At 42.0% G+C, this 27,673-nt stretch overlaps 1 protein-coding gene across 6 annotated transcripts in view; it reads right to left on the minus strand.

Moving 5' to 3' along the window:
- The window catches only part of LOC141770502 (RNA-binding protein Musashi homolog 2-like), a 76,206-nt gene that overhangs the window by 37,288 nt on the left and 11,245 nt on the right, over positions 1–27,673 (minus strand). For all 6 annotated transcript variants that reach the window (XM_074640074.1, XM_074640070.1, XM_074640069.1 and 3 more), the window contains one exon: positions 12,685–12,777. In XM_074640074.1, coding sequence (XP_074496175.1) covers positions 12,685–12,777 — 93 coding nt within the window. The remainder of the gene's footprint in view (positions 1–12,684; positions 12,778–27,673) is intronic.

The raw sequence follows: 27,673 nt of genomic DNA on the forward strand, positions 1-27,673 counted from the left end.
CAGATCAGAAATCCATTATATTTGTTGATCTAGAGGGCAATGACAAACATCATAATGCGGTGTGTGAACACCAGACCACAAGCAGTCACAGCATCCACTGGGAAGAGTTCAAAGGTCATCGACCAGCAGTCAGTGGACGACCAGAGAAAGATAAAAGAAGGACATTCACATCTGACACCAGAGATCATCTTTGACCAGAGTTCTACACTTAACATCACATGATGACACTTGAGCCAGCTCCACTCACTGATGAAAACTGTGAGATGTAAAAGCTTTGAAAAGGCCAGTAAGTGAACCATTTGGTTACAATGATTTCATCCCACATACTGGTCCCAAGGTCAAGAATGAACTTCAGTGGTCAAATTCGTCTTTTCTTGCTTCATTATCTGTTCTTTTCTTTTTTTCCAGTGGAATCAATGCCTTACTACTCACTAATCATTCCAACATGAGTCACAGGAGCAAAGTCATTGTTCATGTAACAGCATTTTTTCCCATCCTTTACCAGCCTATGGCTCACCTCTTCTGTGTTCCCTATTTGTCTTTATGTTTTTTTTATGTAATGCCAAACCAAACTGAAGACCACCAAATATGCCATGGAAAACATAGTGATTGATTGCAGGTTATGAGGAAAATCTGAAAACACCTGGAATGAAAACAGCCTGGAAAATAGTCTGGCCTGAACATGCCAATGACTTAATGAATACAATCTTTATCATCTCTGTCAAACCTGGCAGCTTTAACATACAGCCACAGCTGCAGTTTCTGATGTTCGGTATAGACTGGATTACAAATTATTGTTTTTTAACTCAGATTAGACACTTTATTTCAGATGAAAGACAGATTGGAGTGGGCCCAAGTCTGTGGCACAGAACAAACCCAGCTATATATAATGTTAAAAAAAACATTCAGTTTGTGATAGAATGTGGAGGGCAGCAACGCAGTCACATTATTGTGGTTTTTGAAAGGCATGACAGCGCTGTTATGTGTTGGTTGTGGCCTGGGGAAATGTTTGCTGAGCAACAGCTCATATTCCCAGTGACTGATGCCAAATCATTCTTTGTGTGCACAAGGGCAGAACAAAAGAGCTTTATTACTTGAAGCGTGAATTCAAAAGGTAGAATTGTGATGAGAGAGAGACGTGAGGCCACAGACGATGAGCTGTTCCAGCTCTCAGACAGAGGAGGGTAAATTAAAACAAAGACGTGGAGCGACGCAGGGTGAGGGATGAATCGTTGAAAGGAGAGAGATACATTGCTATGACTTTGCTTCTCTCCTTCTCTCTGTCTGCCTCTTTGTGTTACTGTTATTTGATGTTGTATAGCATGTCACACACACATGCTCCCTACTATCCAAAAGGTGCTCATCACACCAAGTACATCTTGAAAGAAAGTGGGATGGATATTACACTACTATTTATTTGATGAGGTTTGGGTCACAGAGCCTTCCTCACAATTACACTTATTCCCCCGGGAGAATTTAACTAATGTTAAAAGCCATTACAGACATGGCAGTGAAGATTAACAGCAGCCTGCTATAGTGTATGTGGGTGTAGGTGTAAACTTACCACAATGCTCTAAATGGAAAAGCATGCTGTTATCTCTTTTATATTTGCGCTCTTTCCACTTTGTATTGCTACTGCTGAAACTTCACTCTGGATAAAATAAAGTTTTATCTTCTTTGATCTTGTATTTGACTGAGATTAAAATCATATAATTTCAAGGAGTACCAGAACACTGGAATTTACAGGTATTCCTCAAAGCCATTGATATCATTGTTAGAAGGAAAATAAAAGTAAAAAAAAGAATCAACAAAGAATATACACCGATCAGCCATAACATTATGACCACCTGCCTAATATTGAGTAGGTCCCCCTTTTGCCGACAAAACAGCCCTGACCCGTCGAGGCATGGACTCCACTAGACCTCTGAAGGTATGCTGTGGTATCTGGCTCCAAGCCGTCAGTAGCAGATCCTTTAAGTCCTGTAAGTTGTGAGGTGGGGTCTCCATGGATCGGACTTGTCTGTCCAGGACATCCCATAGATGCTCGATTGGATTGAGATCTGGAGAATTTGGAGGCCAAGTCAACACCTCGAACTCGTTGCCATCCACATGATGTAAAAGAAAACGTCATTCATCAGACCAGGCCACCTTCTTCCATTGCTCCATGGTCCAGTTCTGATGCTCACGTGCCCATTGTAGGCGCTTTTGGCGCTGGACACGGGTCAGCATGGGCACTCTGACCGGTCTGCGGCTACTTAGCCCCATACGCAACAAACAGCGATGCACTGTGTGTTCTGACACCTTTCTATCGGAACCAACATTAACTTTTTCAGCAATTTGAGCTCCAGTAGCTCTTCTATTGGATCGGACAACACGGGCCAGCCTTCGCTCCCCACGTGCATCTAGGAGCCTTGGGTCTGACCCTGTCGCCGGTTCACTGATTTTCTTTCCTTGGACCACTTTTGGTAGGTCCTGACCTCTGCAGACCGGGAACATCCCACAAGTCGTCTAGCCATCACAATTTGGCCGCTCACATCCTTACGCTTGTCCATTTTTTTCTGCTTCCAACACATCAACTTCAAGGACAAAATGTTCACTTGCTATCTAATATATCCTACCCACTGCCAGGTACCATTGTAACGAAATAATCAATGTTATTCACTTCACCTCTCGGTGGTCATAATGTTATGGCTGATCAGCATATAAGTATAATTCAAAAACGTCTTGCGCAAACTTCCAATCAAAACGTCGCAATAGATACAATAAAGATATGATATGTTATAGGTTAACAAGACACTCAAGGACAACAGGAGTGCTTAACATGCTGTATATAGTGTGTCAAATATTCGTAACTACCAACTGTTTATTGTGGAAAATGACAAATATTATATATACAGATTGTGTTTCATGCCATGCGTACATTTAGATACCAGGGGGATCTACATGTAGGATTAATTGTGTCAGAGGCATATAACTGAAAACAAATACTGTATGTTGCTATAATGATAGGATATGTCAACAGGAAGGGCTTAATATCAAAGTCCTCATTTAAACCACGGAACCATGAACATAATGAAAACATAAGGACAATGTTTAAGCAGGGGTTAAAATGGGATTTGGCAGGTAGGGGAACCCTAATGGCCAATCCACATAGGAAGTGTTTTTGATGTCCGTCATTCCCCCGTCTCTCAGAACTGATATGCTTCCATCTAACTATATCTAAATATAAAACAAGGAATCTCTGTCTTTTTGTCCGTATGTCTTTAGCATATCTCGAGAACCGAATCTCATCAGATCTGCTTTACATTTGGCCGGTGTATTGCTTTTTAGAATTTGGTGTAATTTGGACATGCGACAGGTTCAGTATTAAAACACTTTGAATAAACAAGTGACTGGCGCTCTGTGCAGCAGAGCAGCTTCTTCTCTTCTCTGAAGTCAACACGAGCGAATAGCTAACCGGAAGCAGAATCGAACCAGAGTGTATTTCACTGGTGTGAATGTGAGTAAGCTGCAAGTGTGAAGTTGTTTTGATGAGCGGTTCTGGAGAAAGCTGCAAGCGGCAAATACCACAGGCCAAGCATTCAGGCATTCTGAACAGGCATGTTTTGAACGGGCACGGCACTAGTTATTTCAAATCTAGCAAAGTTAGTGTGTTCCTTAGAAGCCTGGAACTGAGTGTAGGTGTGATCATTCTTCAGTCTTCACGGAGGACCGATTGCACCTGACTGTCTCCCTGTGCAGCTGCCAACCACACGAGACATGCTGCAGAAATCAAGCTATTCTCCAGGGAAGCAAGGCTTATCTGCAGCTGTCAGTTAGCATTATGGCTGTGATGAAGAGCGCAACAGCAGGTGCAGAGGAGGAGCTCTCTCAGTTCCACATCACTGCTAACACACATCAGAAACCTGAATCAGTCTCATCGGAATGATGGCTCTTTGCAGAAGTGAAATGTACAGTGTATATAATGTAATGTGAATATAGAAAACCCAAACCCTTCCTTCCGTGGTTGATTGTGTTTTGTGCAGCACTTATTATGATCAGGAAGGATTATGTTCTTGGTCTTGAAGTTGGGATAGCCTGTTCTTGTGACACAATTGGGGTGAGTCAAAAAGAGAAATATAAAGGTACACATACAAATACACAAATGGTTAGAAAATGACCTCTGGTTCAACCGGCAGTGGAATTTTATCCTTACATTGATAAGAATTGGCTGTAGGCTGTGCATTTTGCTCAGATAACATCACATTGTTATCTGATCTCATTGTCATTCCTAAATAATGCTCATGGAAGGCTGTATCAGCTGAACATTGTGTGATCTGCCAACTCTATGGTTTCTCCAAGCATTGTGTGATCTGCAACCTCTAGGGTCAATCCAGTCGCACAGCAGTTTGTGAAATAGTCATGAAATTTGATGTATTGATTCGCGTCCATAGACACGGATTTAAATTTTTTTTCGTGATGGTCAGCACAAAATCAATTCGTATGTATTCCACGTAACTGTGAGCCGGGAAGTATAAAAAGCAGCAAATGTAGGGAGGAAGTCAGGGTCGATGGGTTGGTCAAAAAAACACAGGACTTTCTCCCAGGAGACTGGTGCTCATGCCCCGTGTGAAACCACAAGTCAACGTTGATTTATTTGTCACGTAACTTCCGTACTTGGCAACTAGGCAACTATTTTTTGGCATCATTGGGCAAAGATTCCATAATAGCCTTTCAGCATATTGTAATTCAAGTGTTCTGAGAGAAAACTAGACTTCTGCACCTCCTCATGGCTCTGTTTTCAGGCTTTAGAAATTCTAGCCCGTGACAGGAGACTGACCAATCACAGGTCATTTCAGAGAGAGAGCTTTCCTATTGGCTGTGCTCCGGCCATGTGAGCGGTACTTGGTATTCCCTCAAGAGATCTCAACATGGCTGCGGGGTCACAAACTTTCTAATTTTCCAGCTAAACCGTGCACTACAAGAAGATTCTGCAAACATTTGAGGCAAAAAATAGGCATTAACGTAACACAATATCGATTCATATTTGATCAGCGTTGCCTAGTTTGACCGTTTGGTAAGAGTTTGCGAGTGATTGACAGCTGGCTCTCATAGACGGAAGCTGGACAGCAGACTCCAAATCAGCTCTGATTGGTTGTTTTCCTCCGGTCTGTGAAATCTTGCAGATGCCATTAGGAGCACTGGAAGACACCAGAGGACACAGAGGCACATGTTTTTTTTTCAGATTACCTGTTTCATGTACTACTGTCAGCATATAGCGACCGTTTGATAAAAACAACTTGTTTTAATCAGATTTGCTCCAATCTTAAAAGTTACGGCATGTCCGGAGCTATTTTTAACCCAAACCACGATTTTTTCCTAACTAAGTAGTTTTTGCCACATAATTTGCCAATGAATAAATCATCAATCTGCATCAGCTCCACAGGTGATGGGACCAAAAATATCAGCCTAATATCAGTAGAGTACTGAATGCTTGACGTAGAGCCTTCTAATATTAATCAGATAGAATCAGGCAGAAGGCAAAGAGAGAGAAACAGAAGGACAGTAATAGAGACAGAAAATCTGTAAGAGAAGAGGAGAGAGAGGCGGAGAAGGACCTCAGGTGCTTCTTACAAACATCCATTATACAGCAGAGATGACGCAACAATCACGGACAGCAGTGTGTGTGTGTGTGTGTGTGTGTGTGTGTGTGTGCGTGGGGGGGGGTGAAAGAGAGAGAGAGAGAGAGGCTGTATGAATAATAAAAATTCAAAGCCATGAGAAGATGCATACGATGTATTAACAGCGATTACTTTCTCAGGTTTCATAAACTCTCTGCTCTGATATGCATGAGAAAAATAATTGTGTGGCAGACTGACATCAGCAGGCAATAGAGTAATCCCCCGTAAAAAAAACATCTTGCATGTGCTGTCAGTGTACTGGCTCTATAGCTTTCACCACCCATTTGTAGCAGAATGACCACAATGTATCATTACAGCTCAGCTTCACAATCCCCTTTCCATCCAGCAGCATTATCACTTACATGTCTCTCCTCTTCCATTGCTCCATCTAGCCATTCCACCTGTATGATGCCCCCTCTCCCCCACCCAAAACCCCTGACATCATTTCATCTCTTTCTCCAGCAGCCTATCCCCCCCCCCTCTCTTTCTTTCCCTGACAGTCCCATGCCATCATGCACTCCCCTCACTGGACTGAGCCAGATAAGCAGGTAATTCATCATTCCAGTGAAGGGTACACACATGTACTCACACCCACACACACACACCGGGCAGCTCTTATCAGCGCTTCACAAGGATTGCCGGGTCTCTGTCTGAAAGTGACCCGCAGCACCAAATTACCATGACAACATTCAAATTATCCCCAGCGAATGACAAGAGACAAATTAATATATTTCCCATCATCATCCCTCCATGCCCAAAGCCCTCAATTTGTGCTTCCATTATTTGGAGGGGAGAAAGAATGGTTTAACCGAACCTGGGGTGTATAAGGAAGGCCTTTATAAATGCAAATTACCCTGGCTGCATTTCTCTGCTGAGAACAATGCTGAAAAATAGCAGGTTGGCCTGTTAAAAGTGATGCCACTTCCACTTCATTTCTCCCTTTCTACCGCCTCTTTATTTATTTACAATGCACAGAACAGCCGGGAAACAGCAAATTCAATTCAAGCAGCACAATAAAACACAATCATGCCGAAATGTGGCATATTTCAGCTGACAGATTCATAAAAGTGTCGCAGGCGTAATTTAGTCAAGAATGAAGAGGAAATGATGATGAAGATGGTGATGACGGTTATGGCTGGGTAGTGCTGTCAAGAGGAGTGATTGTGTATAGGAGAAAGAGAGGAAACTGTTATTCATCCGCTTGCCTTTCAGAATAATACAAAGCCTCAGCCAACACGAGATGTTCAACTATTTTGAATTACAATTTAAAACTGTTTTGCGGCAAAGAAAGATATCAATCCTACATCTGTAAGCCTTTGAGGAGGGAGAGTCATAAAGCAGAAAAACAATTAAAATGGTTTTGCGTAGTTCACACAGCTTTGATACACTGGAGGATACTTAAATAACATACACTATAAGCATACAGCGGGATGAGACCATGAAGACAATTTGAATTACATCAAGAAATAAAACATAATTTGCCAAAAACCTGAGTGTATATGAGCATGGTTTTATTTTGCTGGTAAATCAAGAGTGAGTGGAAACATGAGTTGAAAACCTGCATATTAAAAGTGGCCCAGAAGCAAATGATTGTGAATGAGCATTGCGCTGTCTTGCAGATAAATGATTCTATAAAATGATTCATTCAGAGCAGAGTACTAATGTCATTACTGGGCTCATAAAAAGATGTGCCTGCAGCAAACACACACATCATCCTTAAAACTGAAGGGAGATGGTTGGGCCACCGTCAATTGCGATATGCTGACGTACATAATGGAGCAAGCAAAGGTCAAAGGACAAACCCAGCTCAAGAATCCATTACACCAAGCGCTTCCTGTTTTCTGTGAGCTTTGGGGTGAAGTTGCCCTTCAGCAGCAGCAGCTAGGTGTCAGTTTTTAAAACTGATCTTATTGCATAACTGACCCAGACAATCTAGGGGCTGATAGTAATTATTGCCGAGACATACCGAATGATAGGGGCAAGGCATTTCAGAGACACTGAGTGTTTGTCCAGATGAATGTGACTGCAGCATTGAGGCAAGACTGACAGCAGGAAATTGTAGTCGTTGGTTAGTTTTGAAGACAAAATAAGTCAAATCAAAGCACCTGTTGCCAAGAATAGTTCAGTGTGTTTCCTTTGTATCAAGGAGGTAGTCTCATTGAGACAGCTCAGTGCCAGACACGTCTGTGAAACTGAGGCTATCTGCATTATTTTGTATGAGTGGTGTGACTTTGAGAATATGTCGCTAACAAACAATGGCAGAAACAGGATGCCCATTGCCACATTATTCAATCTCAATGTGACACATCTGCATGGGACATTTTTCAACATAATTAAACAACCGCAGTGCACAGCTTCGTTGTGTTCAGTTATCACGGCCAGAGCAGAAGTGGAGGTGGTATTTAGTTGTAGTTATACCCTCTTAAACATGACAGCTCTGCTCATATGAAAAGGGACAATTAGTGAAACATGAGGCACAGTGGCATCACAGCATGCTACCTGCAAGTACCAATTAGGATTCAGTGGTATGAAGTGGATTACTGGAGCACTTATTGACCCAGAGTATACAAAATAGCATTTCACCCCTCGATTTCAATGTTTAAATTAGCTCTGCACCTGTGAAAGAGGAGAGTTAATGTGTTTTATACATTTTAATTGGGGCGACTGTGACCAAGCAGGATTTGGAGAAAAAAACAGTAACACTTAATAATAACCATCATTTCACTAACAAAGACCACGCCACTAACGGTATGGGTTTGCAATAGTTTATCACGTATTTGGAGATGGAGGGGAGCACCAGTAAAAATATTTTAAGATAACCAAGGTGCAATTGCCCTATCAAAAAGAAAAAACAGTATGTCGCCAGAGATTTAAACATGTGGACATCAGGTATCATTTCATAAATGATGTCCAACAGCAGACATGGTTGCAGATGTTTTGACTAAGCCTGTAACAAAGTTCAAAATTGAAATGGTTTGTGAGTTATATGTTTGGAATATGAACTGCCAGACTGTTGTGAAATATTTACTGTGCACAAGTTGTGTATTTGATAAAGTTATGTTGAGTATGACTTGTTATAAGAGCAAGTGGGAGTGTTATCTTATAGACTAAGATGCTGTTGAGGTGTGCTCTTACACTGACGTCATGTCGTGACGAGAGATGTACAACTGCGCATGTGCAAAATAAAAGTAATCATTTTGACACAGATGATGAGCTCCATGAAATGAATGTAATTAAGCTGGCGTTCCTACCCTTAAGATGGCAGCACCAACAGTTAATATTTCCACAGACTCCCTTTAAATAATAAGTAATGGGGGTCTTATTCACAGAGGATGACTGCTAATGATTTTGGTGACTCCGTGATCTTTCCTTCAATGAGGTCAAAAATCCCTCAAGACCACAATGTAATGTGATATGATTGAATTTCAATTCAAACCCAGAATCAGAAACAGCTCGTCTTTAAGCACATACTCCTTTTATACATGCGCACAGATAAATCTCTGAATAGCAGCTGAAATTAGGGCTAATATCTTTGTGAGGAAGCAACAACTCCCTCACTAACTGTTTGGTAAAGCCAAGTGGGGTTGATCACAGTTATCTTTGTTTTTCTTATGTGTGTAGTGAAGGGGTTAATTGACTGACAGGGACTGAGTGGCTCCAAGTGTAATCAGGTGTGCTATGATTTCCCAGGTTCTCACTGCAGGTGTCTCCAGTCTGAGCTGATGGCAGTACTCGCCTGATAGGCCAGTTTGAACTGGAAGGGCGGCTGTTAGGTTATATGACCATGTGTGAAAGCAGAGTTTTTGGGGGGGGAAGGAGAGTGGTAAAAAGAGCAGCACCAGGCATGTGGTGAGCTGTATAACAGAATGCAGAGGGTTTTTACCTCCATGTGTTTTTCCTTTGTTTGATGGAATTTTACAGACTGAAAATAAAAGTCTGCCTTATTTTTCAAGCATACTTACCTGCCAGTGTGATGATTTCTCTTCGTGACTTTTCACCTTGCTCTCCTGCACCTCACCTTGCGACAATCTTTCATTAAATGTTGTAATTACAGTATAAAAATATGGTTGCCACCAATTTAATCATATCATCCTAAATGTTAGGTACTGGAAACAGTGAGTGCTGGCACCTCCCAATCCTCATCAATATTTGCACTTGACCTATGTTGAGTATAAACTCACGACACCGGAACTTATACCTAAGGGTCATCCAAGGTCACACGTGACTTTGTTGATATTAATACTCGACCTGCGCTTGCGCGAGACGAAGATATTCAGTGTTGAAGCACTGCCTCTGCCTCAGGATTCATAGAACCGTAGTTACATTCGTAACTTTCGTTTTATATATACGCTGAGCACATTACATCATGGTGTACATTAAAGTTAATACTCTGTTACCGTTTTTTTTTTCCTACAGGATGTTCACAGCAGACTCTGTGAGCTGGATTAGGGCTGTATGGGAATAAACAGAGGTCACACTCTCCTCTAATCACCTTCTCCTGTCCACATGTGTGTTACATACACACACACACACGCACACATTTCCAAGGCTGACTCTACACAAAGGTTAATCCAGGCGCTGTACTCCCCAGAGGGAACAGAGCAGGCTCTCGAGAGGCTCTCTGTCATAATTTGGAATAATTTGTTCCGGTAGAGGGTCTCCCGACGCCGACATGAAATTAAAACACTCGCCGGTGAATCTGTTCGGCTCACTAAAAGAGAGGAGCATCTGCAGCTGCGGCAGATGGCAAGCAGGATTTTTTGTCTTCACTTGCTCTGAGCAGACATTAAAATACTGAACCATTAGGGCCTTTTGTCAGAGAGAATAAGGTGTGATGGGGAGGCAGAAGTGTGCTCGGATACACAGAAGCACACTTCTGCCAAAGTTTCCCTTGTGCACCTAGACAGCTGTGGAGGCAGAAACACACAGAAAATCTCACAACCCAACCCTCCAAAAGTATGTGTTCCAATAATGCAAATGCTGAATGTGAAGAGTGCCTAAAATAAAGAGATAGAAATATCAACCTTTATGAACATGTGAGTGTTTCTGTGTCACATCAAAACCAGGGAGCTCTTGCTCGTGCTGCCAGTGAAAATGGAGTGTGACACCCCAGGGATCTGTTGGCATGGCACTGCAGAAGCAAGGCGCTGGGTGGGCAGCAGTCTCAGGCAGATAACTGCTAAACCTTGCCCCAGTTTAAGCCCAATTTAACACAGCTCACACTGGTCAACATGACTCAATGTACCAGGCAGCGGCCAAGAATCTTGGCCCATATAACCCTCTACAGTCTACAGCGGGATTGTCTACACCACAAACATACTGGACACAGCAGACAGCAGACTATGGGGATAAGTATCATCACACATTAATACAATTGGGTTCATTGGATGCACAAGAGCCTCAGCTTTACAGTCATACCTATATATTTATGTAATTCCAAGACCCCAGTATGCAGAAATATTCAAACACATATTTTTTAGAATAGGAGGAAATAACACATTTATACTGCATTCCAATAGCTGCATGGTTTTTGCCCGAAACTGCATGCAATTATCATATAGTGGGCATATATGTAAAGGGGAGACTCCTGGGTACCCATAGAACCCATTGTCATTCACATATCTTGAGGTCAGAGCTCGAGGGACCCCTTTGAAAATGGCCATGCCAGTTTTCCCAAAAACTCCAAATATAGGCTTACATTCAGAAAATACATCTGCTTGGTCAATGCTCCTTGGTATCGGAGACCGACACACGGGGTACCCCTCTTGCGTTAAAATGCGCTCGTAACATGCAAAGTGTCCTTTCAAGATAATCTTCCGTTTTCACAACACAATAGGTAGGGTTAAGAAACGGTCATGGTTGATGTTAACTTCACTGACTAACAACTCGCGGGACTGACAAGTGAGTCACGTGACAAGACAAGTCAACTTTACTTATAGTTTCACGTGGGACACAAACACCATCCACCACCCCTCCTGCCCGCCCTGAATGGACTCTCACGCTATTAATGGGTTTACATTGGAGTTAGTTTAAAGCCCAGTTCGTCACATACTGTTGCCAAAGGGTGCCCGGCACCCCTCGGCATCGGAGTCTGATCCGGCATACCAAATGGACGGTATTTGAAAAGTTGGGACTGAGAATGGGTTGCCCTGTCAGTGCATCTCCTCTTCAGCCAAACACACACACTAACAAGTATACACATACACACACACACACACACACACACAAACAGACAGTAGACAGCCTCAGGGAACTGAATATCAGCCCAGAACAACAAACTGATCTCCTTGCCAAACCACAATGTGTTAGACTGGATTGAACCCTTAGGATTCTCTTTTTTTGGATGGATTATTTGTGCTAGGCTAAACCGAACATGTCTTGGATCTCTCTGCACTGGACACACAGAGATGAAACTGATCAGGTTGTTCTCATACACGGTTTGTAGCTATACCTACTATAATTCATTTATAAGCCACGTAATCAATTTGTATGCAATCCACATGATCGTGAGCCGGGACAGGACTTTCACCCGGGAAGCCGCTGTTCATGACCCATGTTAAACCAAAAGTCAACCTTGACTTATTTGTCACGAAAAATCTGTATTTTAGTGGCACCCACTCTGTAGTTAGTTTAACCCAAACCACAATCATTTCATAAACCTAACCAAGTATTTTTTGTTGCCTAAACACTGCAAGGGCTTGCACAGGTGCACAGATCACTCGTCTTGCTTGCCATTCGTAGGAATATGCGCAAAAATAACAATAACTTTTCGTAAGATATCGTATGAACCATTGCGTGAGGATAGGTTGAACTGATATGCTTCTTCTCATCTGACTCTGGACAGCTAGATGACATAATATCCTCTATACCCATCTCATCAGACTGGAGTTTACACAGTGTTGCCACAACAGCACCAGGAAATCCCTCACAAGAACAGAATACAGGAGCACGTGAAACCTCAAAAGACGCCTCACACAAACAGAGAGCAGCCCAGAGGAGAAAACATCTTCCAGCATGGTCTTACCTTGCCAAACTGTTCAAAATATTGCTTCACATCTTCAACTGCTGTGTTGGCCGATAATCCTCCAACAAATATTTTCTTTGTTCTTGTGATCATCTGGAGGGAGGAAAAGACAGAGAAAGAGAACGAAGGAGGTTAGCAACATCACATTACTGAATATTATACCACAGATGCTTCGCCATTTACAGACACTAGACACGGCAGCAGCATTTGTCAGCATCAACGCTCCGTAAAGTAGCACTTCCATCACATGTACTCTCCTGTTCAGCTTAAGGTCTGTTTGTTTTAAGACAAAATCAAATACAAATTGTCTTTTTATTGTCAAATGAAAATAAAAGAGATGTAGAAAATACATGTTGATGCTTAGAAGAGAAAGGTATGAAAATAGTACTGTTTTGGTATTTATTTTATTTGATAGGGACAATCCGATTTAATGTAGTTCCAATACAGAGCATGAGACTGATGTGCTGCGCAGAGAGTTTATAGCTATTGCTAATTTATCATAATGGATATGTACATTAAAAAAATAAATAATAATAATAATAATGAAAATAATAAAAGGACAGTCGAAGAGAAAACAGCAACACTGGCATCGATGATGACACACCACATGATCAGGGCTGAAAGAGTCCACTTGGATTCACTTGGGTATTAATCACATGACACACACACACACACCAAATCAAAGGGACCATATCCGACCCCATTACACTAAATATAAGTTGGACATGGCCCAGCTAGTGTCTAAGGTCAGGTCTGAGTTACTTAGAACCGGGGAATCTGTGAAGACTTCTGAGACTACGGCATTTAGAGAAAACAAGTGAGCAATAAAACATGAACAAAATGTTCTAGCCTGCATGTGTTGGACGATGAAAAGAAAAGTTGAATAGCAGTAAACAATTGAGTAAAATGTTGCAGCAAAGTAAATCCAGGCATTGCTAATAGCCATTTGGTCAGGGCAGTATGGAACTTAAACTTTATTAGAGTCATCATATACATACATACATACCCTCTTCTCTCTCCCTCTCTCAAAACCCAACCGGTCGAGGCAGATGGCCGCCCACCCAGAGCGTGGTTCTGCCCAAGGTTTCTGCCCGCTAAAGGGGAGTTTTTTCCTTACAACTGTCGCATAACAATGCATGCTCATGGGGGATCTCTTGTTGGGTCTCTAAGTTATAGCAGTACGGTCTATGCCTGCTCTATATGAAAAGCGTCTCGAGATAACTTCTGTTGTGATTTGACACTTTAATAAAAATAAATTGAATTGAATTGAACATACAGGTACACACTGGCCTGGGAACGCCTCGGGATCCCCAGTCAGAGCTGGTTAATGTGGCCCGGGAAAGGGAAGTTTGGGGTCCCCTGCTGGAGCTGTTTCCCCTGCGACCCGACCCCGGATAAGCAGTTGAAGATGAGTGATGAGTGAGTGATACAGGTACATAAATGACATTTGACCTCTGCATTTAACCCAAACTAAGCATTTTAGGAGCAGAGGGCTGCTGTAAAGCAACCGGGGAGCAACTTGGGGTTCAGTGTCACGCTCAAGGACACTTCAACATACGGACAGTAAGGTCGGGGATCGAACCACCAACCTATAGATGTTAATGTATGGAAGTGGATATCACACCTGTTCTATTTCACTGTCTGTCTTGGCTTCTGCAAGGCATTAGGCGTGTCATATTTCACTGATGAGAAACACCATTAGCTCATTTGGTAGTTAATACCAGTGCTGGAGCCAGACACCATTCATATTAATGATGATGATAGCCACTATCATAACTTCAGCTACAATAAACACCCAACTGGAGAGATATCAGTGTGTAAAGTGAGGTGAGGAAATGAATTAAAGTTCTCCATATTGCAGCAGGTTTACTAGTGTCATTTCTGGACAAAAAAAACTACACTACACTTTGTGTACATTTGTTTTGGTACTTTGCGTTCCAAAACAAACAAATACAGTTTCTGACCCCTTTAATTTCATTCCATGAAGGAAGCCAAACATCTCAAAACTGGTAATATTTTGATTTCAATCTGATCACAGACTAACAATGGAGGCGTAGCATCAGCAGCAACGTTAGCAGAGCAGCCGCATCAGTGCTCATCTGTGTCTATACACAGGATGTGTTCAGGCACAGTATTGAGTTTAGGTCACAGCAGTAATAGTCCAATACACAATCACTGTAGTTTTGTGCATAAAACCGATGTGCGTGAGACGGACCACTGAGAAACACTTGTTGATTCACTGTTTTTTTTTACTGTATACATTTTTCTATTGTTTGTTCTGTATGTAGATCCAACTATGTGTTTGTTGGGATGTCTACAGTATTTCCTATCCTATTTGCTCTAAGTTAGAGAAATCAGCTACTTGTCAGAGCTTGTATTTAAAGACACTAACATGCTGTTTGCACAAGCAGGCGTTGATGCATCTTTTACAATCTTGAGACATTAAATTCCCTCAGTGGGTCCGTGAATACCAAAAAAAGGTGTTCCCAGGAGGCAGGTGGAGAAGTGGGAATAACATCAGGCAGTGATGGAGAGACGTTTTTTTTTTTTTCTGCTGAGACGAGAAGCTCTGCAGGTAGGAGAGGAGATTGGGTGAGAGAGGAGAGGCGGCGGGGGAGCGGTTAGTCTTCCTCCTGCTGATGCTGCCGTTTTGGCCTCTGTCAACTTCTATTATGACCGAACTCCATCATTCATTCCCCTCTCTTCGACTCCATCCCAGTGTGTCCTGTGCTAACGCCTTCCCATGCTTCTCTGAGAATGTCAGCTGCCATGCCTGTCCGTGAAAGACACTCCCCCACCGACACATCCACCCACACACCTCAAATGCTGGCTGCTCAGGCTGTGAGGTGCTGATAAAAGGCAGACTACAGTAGGAGGGGAACAGGTGGGCCATTTCCTCAGAGCATCAGCAGACGCTGGAAGAAAAGGCGGTTTGTCATTGGGCAAAGAGGCAGACTGAGCCCAGCCGCGACCACCACCACACCACGTTATGGCTATCTGTCCCCCGATGATAATGCACAGGTCTGCAGAGATTGGGCACATGTATGGCATACAGCTGAGCCAAAGCACATAAAGGCGGCCTCTCAGCGCTAGGAGCCGAGGAGGACGGTCTGAAGATGGAATACTAATGAATGAAGACAATGCAACCACAGGGGGATGAAATGTTAACTGACATTTACATTAACACAAGAAGAGAAAATCTCTGAAGAGAAAAGAACGGTTTTATTTTAACAGGCGGCACAGAATCGCTGCAGCGGCTTCTGGACTGAGAATGCTGACGGCTAGTTGTGATTCCCTCGAGGATTGTTGGGGACGCAGATAGGAGCTGGTCTAGTTATTAGAAAATATGAAAGATAATTATTAATATCAATAAAAATTTATATTAACCAAATTATATTGGTACATATGCTCAAAAATACATTAAAATGGCTATCAAAAGTAATTCATAATTAGCAAAATAATTGTTGAAAAATATGATTTAATGTAAATTAAATCATCCTCGGGGCAACACTCTTTGAATAAAGACGAAATGACAGCAAATTAATATAGTCGCATAGAAATAAGTCTCATTACTAAACTCTCAATTTGGAACTCTGATTAATTACTTAATTAAATTAATAACTATAACCATAAATCACCATATCAATAGATGGTAAAGGTTAAAGGATTTCGTAGTTCTTTCATAGCAGAGGTTGGCATTATTCACTCTTGTACAATATTAAAGAGACCAGCATGTACTATGTATATTCCACAAACATTCATTTACAAGATAATAATGGTTTAAAACACAATATTAATCAAACTAAATACTTTGAGATTCAGGGTGTTCTTTGAAAACCTTGTTCCAAGTGAACAAAGTCACCTTAAGGACATAAAAACCTGGATGACCTGCAGTTTCTTGATGTTAAACTCAGACAAAACTGAAGTTATTGTTCCTGGCCCTCGAACACCTCCAAAACAAATTATCTAATGACATAGTAGATGGCATTGCCCTCGCCTCCAGCCTTGTCCTTAAAGAGCTGAATATTTTGATATTTGAATGGTTTCTGTAGCTGAAAGTATGCAGAAGTAGTTCAAAAGATTTACGGAAAAAATAGAAGAAGAAGAAGAATACTGGGAATACTGAATCAGCTTTCCCACAACTAGCTAGCCTAACAACATTAAGGCTACAAGCAAACCATAATACATGGATAATGCACAGGGTGTGACTCGAAGTGCACTGACTTTTCCCACATGAGTATCCTTATTCCTCATTTAATTGAGATAGAATAAGGGGTTTTAAAAGTACATTTCACAGTAATTTCACTATTGTGCCTTTCTTTTTAGATGGTCTGGAAGTTTTATTACCAGATGAACCAAACAGGAGGATGTGACTGATGTGAGCAGCAGCCTGGGGAGGAACAGGGTTTGTAATAACTAAAAGGAGTGGCAACTCTTTTTTCATATCCTTCTTCATGCAGGCAGTGAGGGAGATCTAATTAAGATTGTTCATTAGATGAGTCACCCCAATACAAGGATGCTTATCAATGTGTGCTTCATCCTGCAGCAAAACAATCCAGACTATCCCAGAGGGTAACACAGTGTTTTTGAGCTCATCAGGTATTATTCTAGATTTTCCTGTCAGCCAGAGGGATAGACAACCCAGGGGGGGAAACTCTTGGAATTACAAATACTTCAAACGCTTAAGAATGTCCACGATCATCCTAAAGCAAGGAAAGTCAAGTCAAACAACGAGGCAATTCAAATTGCTTTACATGAGACATAAAAAAGGTATTACGGCAACAATTCTTCACCATAAATATTAGTAATAGAGCTGCATGATTAATTCCAAAAGCGATCTTGACGTCGATGCAGGCCTTGGTTTTTATGTGACAACATTGATGTAATGTTTGTATTGGCGAACATGCCTGTTGCATCAAAACAAACGCACCTTATTTCTCCCTAAGCTGAAGAAAGTGGAGAAGAAGGCAAGTAGAATAAAATAAATAAATCAAATGTGTGACCGACAGCAGAGTAAGATGGGGTAAAAGACAAATCCTTGACCTTACCAAAATCTAATCAGTTCATCCCTGAGTCCATGTGGAAGTTTGTGCCAAATTTGAAGAAATTCCCTCAAGGCGTTCCTGAGATATCACGAGAACGGGATGGATGTAAGGTCACAGTGACCTTGACTTTTGACCACCAAAATCGAATCAGTTCATCCTTTACTCCAAGTGGATGCTTGTACCAAATTTGAAGACATTCCCTCGAGCCTTTCCTGAGATATTGCGTCTACGAGAATGGGTCGGACTGATAGGCGGACAGACAACCCGAAAACATAATGCCTCCGGCCATGACTATAGCCGGCGCAGAGGCATAAAAACCCATTGACTTCGAGACGAGAGAAACGGAAGTGCAAACACGCTAATTCATTTTTGGGTTGTAGGACTCATTCCTGCAGCACTCTATTCAGTTTGATTATCAGATAAGGGGTTTACAAACGCTTTTCAGCACTGTGTGGCAAGAAAGTACTATACAATAAGTGTTTCCTCGTTCAGTGAATTACAACAAAGACTTAGAATCCCATTAATTCTGCATGAAGCTCTTCTCTTCACAGTGATAAAAGTGGTGGATCCACAGAGGGACTGCCTGCAGAAATCCCTGTCAGGGTTGGGGAATAGAGACATTCATTTATTTTCAAATATACACACCAAATGTGCCAATAGAAAAGGGTCCAAGCTCAATTATTCCCTGAATAATGGCCAACTCGTGGCTAACTCTGTCTCTCAGTACAGGACTGTCAATCAAACATCGAAATATATGTGACTTCGACAGATGCAAATGGAGGAGAGCATCAAACTGAAGGAAGAAAAAAGGTCACGAGTGCTGTAATTGGACAGATAATAACAAAAACATACAGTATATCGGTGGGAGTTAAACGCCTGCTGTTGTTAGATTCACTCCAGTGTGTTCAGTTTTCAACTGTCAACATCCTTCCAAAGCAAAGGTAATGCTCTGACAAAATATATAAATATAGAAGGAAGACTTACTGAATAAGTCATGAGGCTGTCAACCACACCGCTCTTTGTCTTACCAATAAATCCTGACAGTGAAACAGACAGAGAGCGAAAGCAGACAATCCCTGGTAAACACAGCGGGAAAGTCTTTATACACTGCTGGGATGATGATCATGACATAACGGAGGGTGGAGAGAAAAAAATTGGGGATGCCAGTCTAATTATTATGAGCCAAAGCAATAAGAGCTAAAAGAGGCAATCTGAATGAGTTTGTGTTTAACGATAATAGAGCTGCAACAGATGACAAGCGCACAATTTCTCATGTTTGTGTTTTGTATGGACTGGGTATGATTCACACTGTGGAATACAAACTGAAGAAAGGTATCGGCCTCAGCCATTTCTCTCCTGCCTCGGCTAAAAGGTGACTTCAGGCTTTATTGTGCTTCAGATGAAGTGAAGTTTGTCAGATAATCTAACAGCATCTGAAACTGTTTTACCAAGGGTGGAATTTGGGGGGGCAGCATTTTACAGTGTCGTTACAATACTGTATATGTAACATTCCAAAACAGACAAATTGACATCACGCCCACTTTATTTAACGATTGGCCAGGTGTATGGAGGTGTAAAAGTAGGCGGGGTTTCACCCTCTCTCTCAAGCACCCTTTGTCATTTATTACACAACTACTATTTCAGCAAAGGGAGTGTTCTCAAGTGACCCACGTATGGAGCTTTGGTCACATGATAACAAGTGGTCCTATATGGGGGAGGGTGGGAGGTTATGATCTGTACCCCAAATCCGACCACCTGATATCTGATACCATACCATTAGATACTGTGAAACACATATATGTGTTCCCAAGAGTTAAAGCAGCAGTCGGTAGGAATGGGGCAAATATAATTAATAGAAAATGTTATTTTTATAAAACGGTCACTATATCCTGACAGTAGTGCATGAGACAGGTAATCTGAAAAAAATCATGTTCCTCTGTGTCCTCCGGTGCTCCTAACGGCATCTGCAAGATTTCACAGACCGGAGGAAAACAACCAATCAGAGCCGAGCTGGAGCCTTGCCGTCTCCGAGAGCCGGCTGTCAATCAGTCGCGAACTCCGATCACACGATCAAACTTGGCAGCGCTGATCAAATATGAATCAATATTCTGTTACTGTAATGCCTATTTCTCGCCTCAAATGTTTTCAGAAACATCTTGTAGTGTACTGTTTAGCTGTAAAATGAGAAAGTTTGTGACCCGTGTTGAGATCAGTTGAGGAAATACCAAGCACCGAGCACAGCCAATATGAACTCTCAATAGGAACGCTCTCTCTCTGAAATGACCTGTGATCGGCCAAAGTCTCACTTCACGGGTTTGATTTTTTTAAAGCCTGAAAACAGAGCCATGAGGAGGTGCAGAAGTCTAATGATCTCTAAGAACACTTGAATTACAATATGCTGAAAGGTTATTATGGATTTTTTGCCCAGTGATGACAAAAAAATGCTGCCTACTGCAGGTTTAATTCCCTGCTCAAAGATATGATCACCATCTTTGCTGGTGCTGTGCTGGTGGTGGTGGTGGTAGACTACTAAGTGGTGCATTACTGCCAACTACTGATCACTTTTACCCATGACAACTTCCTGCTTTCAAGTGTGGCCACTTGGGACAGGTAAAAATACTGTTGGCTTAAGATATTTGAAGCATATTGAGGACAGCTATTCTGATAGCCAAGAAGCTTCAACCCTCCCTTTCCTGTTGACAAGACCCATGAGGCGAACCCAAGCCACGTGAAATCAAGTATGAGCTGTGGGGAGGTCTGGTCAGTATCATGCTGAGGTTAAACAGGTGTCCAGTAGGTTGAAGAGAACAGCCAGGAAAAAAAGGTTGTTTTCATCTCCACCTCAGTCAGACAAGTGACAGACCTGTTATCAGATGACGGAGGAGAGGAGGAGAAAGTAAACACCAGAGAGGTAAGAAGAGGAGGTTGTTGCCTCTCTGCATGCACAAATACATAGTTTTTTCGGAATGACAGAAAAAAAAAATCAAATCCACAAAATGTTTATTTGATCTTATTATTTCTATAAGACTGGATTATGTTATATGACCCTGAAACATATCATTTTGTGATTTTTCTACCTGTTTTAAAAGCTGTTATGTTGAAATCTTAATATCTTGCCAATTGTAATTTAATACGTCTTACCTACAACCGATTAGAGCAACGAAACATGTGACCGAGCGCTGAGCGATAGACAATATAAACAGACTACAGCGTGCAGAGATGAACTGTGATGGCGTAGCATCATTATGAAAGTGTGTTGCCGTTTTTTGCCATCAGAATTTGAAGATAAAAGATGATTTTACTTCATCCATCCATCCTGGATCGGCTGGAGCCGATCTGACAGCTGACATTGGCCGAAGGCGGGGTACACCCTGGACAGGTCGCCAGACTATCAGAGGGCTGACACATAGAGACAGACGACCATTGATGCTCACATTCACACCTACGGGCAACTTAGAGTCAACAATTAGAGAATCCGGAGAAAACCCACGCTAACACAGGGAGAACATGCAAACTCCACACAAAAGGGCCCCAAGCCGGGTTTTAACCTGCAACCCTCTTGCCGTGGGGAACAATGTGCCACCCATGATTTTATTCACTCTACTAAAATATTTGAAACACCAGAAAAGGGCAAAACCATTTTTGATTGACATAATCTCGGATTGACTTTGACAAAGATGTCCCCAAATTTTTTTAAGAATGTGTCATCACAAATGTAACAGCTTACTTTCACAGATCAAATGGGGTTTACCAGTTTTTTAGAAGATGGGAAGAAGAAGAAAAACAGGCCGATCTGAATGAAGAAGCATCAGGATCAAAAACAGCAGATAAACGGAATCGGGAGACTTCCCCTTCAAAGACGCAGAGAGATCCGAAAAAACTCCAAGTCAGACCAGAATAAGAAGTATTACAGAGGTAAGCTCCTTGTAAAGTGGTGTTAAACGGTTAAACTTCTGCTAATTAACTGTGTCACATTTAGAATAACAGGGGGCTCGGATGCCAACTGTCTCATTAGCATCAATTTTGTTTGTTTTTCGAAAAATGCCTGGAAGGCGCTCTTCTTTACAGTCATTGTCTCAAACATGCCTCATATTAGATAACCGGTTGTGATTGGCCCATCAGATTTCAAATTGCTGGAATTCTGTACAAATGGGGGAAGGGGACCAGATGCAAATAAAACATAAGCTTGCAGATTTGTCTGTTTCCCAGGCAAGAAGATATAGCAGCCAAGTTCGTTTTTCACAACTTTTTGATGGTGATACATTAAACAAGAGTCTTATCCTAATCCTAACCACTTCACAATCAGCTGCAAACCTTCTGCATGTTTTCTATTACACTCATGCGAGCGAAGAAAGAGGAAATTTCTAATTATCTGCAGATAAATGTTTCTTGAGACACAAAGACAGATGAGAGTCAGTGAAACACTGACGACAGAGCCAGAGTTTGGGAGGGAGTACCATAGCAACCCATAGCCATAACCCCAACAATCCACTGCAGGGACTTGACATTTACTCTTATACGAGCCCCGGGGCTGTGGGTAATACCTATCACTGCCATCCCCTCCTCTTGGTGCTTATGACTTTAATTGCTTTTGTGTCTTTGATGGAGACAGAGAGCACAGCTAGCAGAGGTAAAATGCTGCAGATCCTCACTCTGTCTTCCAGCCTCCTCTTACTGAGGCTCATTATAGAGCTCTTGAGATAGATAAAAAAAAAAACAACACCTTGCTTGTCCTCGCTGGGCTTTTAGAGGACGCAAAACTGGCAGGCCAAACAAAGCCATACAAGTGTCAAATGAAGCCATTAAAAGACAATCAGACATTTGGTGTTTTGGACAGTATACGTAATTGCTAGGGCTGGGATGATATGCTTATATTCCCAAAGTATTGCGATTTGATATTAGGATTTTAACACTAGACCAAGGGAAAAAGTTGAATTATACACTTCTAGGGACTTTTACTTTGGAAAATATCTAAATTGATACAGCAAAAACGTTTGCGTAGCATCAGCCGATTTGATCACGGAGATGCGAGTGGCAACCGGCTTGACTGCACGTTACCGCAATGCAATAACTTTTCATGACTGAGTTTGCACGCAGCTTTAGCCATGTCTTGCTCCGCTTTGCCTGGCGGACCCACCGCTGTTTTCTGCTTTCTCGCTTCAACCAACAACAGAATTAAACACACACTGCTCTGCAGGGTGTTTAAAATGACTCTGGAGAAAACACCAGCAACACGCACTGACCTCAGTAAAAGTCAATAAGTTGTACATAATGAATAATGAAATATTAATGAAAGATTCAAACATGCAAGCAGCAGACCATCATATTATGTATAACCCTTTCACACCTAAGCCTCAAACAGGCCACCTGGATGATTTATTTTGTAGTTTTGGATGTGAAATGGCTGTGATTTCAGAAAATGTACTTTGAGTATGTGCTTTTGTTCCAGGATTACTTCAGCTTTCAATATCTGGCAGTTATTTAACATTGCTGTGTGTTATTAGTGTGTAATAACACAAAATAATTGGATTTTACATGGTTTTAGTAAAGTAGGAGCTGCGATTGCACACAGACTAAATGTACTAGGGATGCACCGATTGCAAAGTTCTGGGCCGATACCGATGTCTAAAATAACAAATTGACCTGATGTTTTTGTTTATTTTTGTTTTATTACCCTTTTGAGCCAGGGAAACAAAAATTATAAAAAAATAACTGAGCTGTTTTAAATTCATTAAGTAGTTCATTACACTGTCTCACAATGAGCACACATTCAATCATACAAATTTATGAAACAACCTATAATGTAACCTTCTTTCACATGAAAAATATTCTCCTTTTTTTCAAATAACTGCTTCAAAAGCCTTTTCAGCTGCTATAGCCTAAAGTTACCTACTCAATGAAAAGAATGCTTCAGTACATATAGCCAAAAAAAAATGGTTTTGTGAAACATAAATTAAATGTCAATTTAAAAGCAATTAGAAACATAATTAGTGTCCCCCACATTTACATGGGCGGGCCGCCCATATATTAACGGCCACCTAAGTATAGTTGACGACCCATTTTAGCATTTTTATTTTTTTATTCGTCTGAGAGTACAACACCATCTACAATCTTTTAACCATGGACTAGTAGCGGCAGAACGCCACGGATGGAGAGCCTCGCTCTGCTTGTGCAGCTTCAGGCCTCATTGCCTCAGCTGTCCCAGCTGGACAGACCCACAGCGGAGCCGCGGGATTACAATGCGACAGCCCCGACGTGCTGCTGCACTCTGCTCACGCGGTAGCCCGGTATGGGGGACTGCTGCACGGGCTGCATGGCAGGAAGGATTGTCCCACTGTAATGTACCGGGCGCTGCGTCACCCCTCGATGGACTGAAACGGATCCCGCCGTCATGCCAGAGTCCTGTCCAGCCTGTGGCTTCTTCTCCGAATCAGCAGTTGGTTACTGTTGTCCGAGACCAACCGCGAATAACCAACCCAACATTTAGCCAGTGCAACACAACAGATAAACACCGGCCACTGCCATCGGCGAATGTCATCTTATTTGCTGATAGGCCGATTATACCGATGTACATGTTACACATGTCAAGATTGACATTTTAAGTGTCACACATCTGTCCAAGAAAGTTTGTGAGTCTTTGGCCTGTTTTCCCTAAGATGTCCAGGCGTTTTTTGGCCTTTGTGGTACTCTCTGTAGCAGTTCCTCTCTAGCTGCAGACACAGGCCCACATTACACTCCTCGCATTTCCAGGGAGTACTCCTTTTTGCCGAGAGTGCACTGTCGTCGTCCCATGTTGGCTCTCCGTGATTTGTCCTGTCCGACATGGTTTGTGGCAACGGGGAAGTGGTCATGACTGGTGGTCTCCTCGGGCCTGCAATCCAATGAAACTCCTAGGAGCTATATGCAGAGAGTTGTTCCTGGAAGTCCAGGCGACTTATGTGCTTCTGTTGCTGGCTGGCACATGATTCTTTGTGAATTATCTAACTGTCACAGCAATGTCCAGAAAATGCTGGAAAACAGTAATGTACCATTTTGTTTCTGCGATGGACTGAATTGGTACCTACCATTTTATCTGATGTGTCCACTCTTCCCATGTAATTATTGTATTCCACCAAAGCTGGGGACATGGATCCTCTGATGTTGTCCATCATCTGTCTTCTGTACACAGGATGGATGGTGGTAAAAACGGACACTTCTATGGTGTCCATCCACTTTACAAATAAAAGTTCACTATCCCTAATCCAGCGAATCAAGACTCTTGGTGACCTTTTATCCAAAGCATTTTCCTGTGTGGATGGAACACTAACTTTCCCTGCCTGTACGTCCCACGTGATAGGACAGCCCCTTCCCTGATTCAAACTTTGACTTCCCTGTGTACAGCTTGTAGTCCACGGTGCAGCCGTTTACATCAGCAAGTCCGAAAATTTTAGCCCCCGACTTGGTGGGCTTGGCCACGATAGCCAACCTGGCAATGGTAGCAACCATCCTCTCATCAACTGAAATGTGTGGCTTTGGAATGGTAGATGGTACAATGCAGCGCTTAATAATGTCTAGGATAACTTTTACCTGGTGGAGACAGTCAAAGTCCTCTGTGCCCTTTTTGGTCATTTTCTGCATCTTCTGATGGATCACTGATGTGAAAATTGGCAGAAATTGCCAGGAACCGATCTCTGGGCACAACAGTGGAGGCAAAGGCCACATGACAAATTGTTTTTCTCCTCCAGAAGTCTTTGGGAAGTCCATCACTGCCATGTACAGCAACAAGCCAAGGTATGTTTGCAGTTCTTGTAGGGTTATGTCTTTCCAGGTGAATTTCTTCTCTTTCTCCACATTCTTGTTTGTGTTTGAGACTTTGAGGACTTCCGAATCCCCCAAAAAATGACAGAAAATTTCACCTGGTGATGGTTTTCCAACATTGAGAGGGGGTTTAACACTGGGGTTTCGTTTCGGGGTAAGCCTTGGTGGTCGAGGGACTACATCTCGGTCTCCCTCTGTTTTCCATTCACTTGTAGTTGGATGACTTGGTGACGGGCTTTGAGAGGCATCCCCAGCACCTCCACGACCCCGACCCCGGCATCGAATGCGACTACTGCTCTCTGGTACTGAATATGTGGATGGCTCTTCAGCAGAAGGCATCCTAAAAGTAATAGAGGCATAAGATAAGATGAAATAAAATTGAATTTTATTCATCTAAAAGAAAATTCTTGCGCCAGATGTTGCTCCCCAAAATGACAACAGCCTAAGAATAAAAACAATAAAGTCATAAATATAACACCAGAGCTTAGTAGAATAACAAAAGTAATAGTGTACATGATGTTGAAAGTAATTTTGGCAATGATATTGAAAAGTTTTGAAAAGTAAATATTGCACGATATTAAAAATGAAAAGTAATGTTGCACATGCTATTGAAAAGTAATATTGCAATGAAATTGAAACTTATGGTTTCAGTGAAGTCAATATCCACTGTATATTTACAAAAACGTATTAGCGTAGTAGCTTGTACAACATTTACTACGTACTCGGTTCAGATTAACTCGCTCCTTCGTCGTGGTCACAGTCGTGACTGTCATGTTCAACGAACCTTTTGGGAGGTTTTCTCACTCTCGATGATTTCCTTGACATAATGCTCTCAGAAATATGCTCATTTGCCACATAATTGTCGAGACACTTTGACACATTGTGTCGAAGCACAAATATTCTGCTGAAAATGTCCGCTTGTGCCGTCCTCTTCCTGCTATCTGTATGCGCTGTGTGTGTTGGTGTGACGCAGCAGAACGCACCCTTGCCTGTGTGTGGACTTTCCTACCGTAATAACCTGTATATGGGCAGAAAGGCCAGACTCTATACTTACCCAGGAACTTAGTCCCTAATTTTTTAGTTTCTAATTGCACAAACGGTCTAGGAATTACGGTAATGAGAATGTAAAATCCAGTTGCCGGCGAAATGGCCGTATTAACTAAAACTATACACATTGGACAAGACAGTACTGTGGCTTGATGTGGAGACAACAGCTTATTGTTTGTAAATGTGCAATTCGCAAGATATTTGTCTTTATAGTCATGTTTTGACAAGACTTCAGTTTCCAAAATGATGTTGGAAGGGCTGAATGTGACTCACACTGAAAACATAACTCAGGTCATAGAAGGATCTTGAGGAAATGTCAATCAGGTAACAGGGAGATTGACAGGCATGCAATGCATGCAAAGGGGAAAAAATGGGGGAAATTCCCCCAGTAACACAAAATATGAGCAACATAAGCAGACACTGAGGTGAGGAGACCCTCTATAGGAAACATACACATACATATCGTTAACGTTGATGTGAGATCAAAGTCAATTTATGGATCAGGTTCATAGTAGATGTTTGTCCACTAAGAGACAGAAGCAAACAATAACACTGCATTCATCCAGAGCAGACCAATCAGATTGTGTAAATCCCCACCGAGGCGGTCCTAAGAGCCCCTCAGTTGATTTACTTAAAGCCTTCTTAAGTGTTTGTTGCATGCGGATGGTAATTGCACTATTCATCTTCGACGCTAAGTAATGACACTCAACAGTATTTGTTACTGGAAGTAAAAACGATGGTGATTGAGTGGGTTATAGCAGGAGGCTATTTGACGAATGGAGGGGGGTGTGGGGCTGTCAGACTGAGGCAGAGCAGGTCTGGCCACAGAATCCCAGTGCTCAGAAACACATTATTACATCTGTGAACTTAAAGTGTGAGAGAAATGCTAGAGAGAGAGAGAGGACTGCTCTGAACACAGTCACCTGTTAGGAGTAAGCACACCGGACATAATCATAATAATGAAACTGGCTTTATTATCTGCTGTGTGTCCTGCTCAGTCAAATGATCATTACAGTACCTCAAATTATATCATTACTGGGGGAAAAAAAAATTCTAAATATTGCATACACTTAAACTGATATTGGTGTCTAAAATACTTC

Source organism: Sebastes fasciatus, chromosome 7 (assembly GCF_043250625.1).
Source record: "Sebastes fasciatus isolate fSebFas1 chromosome 7, fSebFas1.pri, whole genome shotgun sequence".
Classification (NCBI taxonomy): Eukaryota; Metazoa; Chordata; class Actinopteri; order Perciformes; family Sebastidae; genus Sebastes; species Sebastes fasciatus.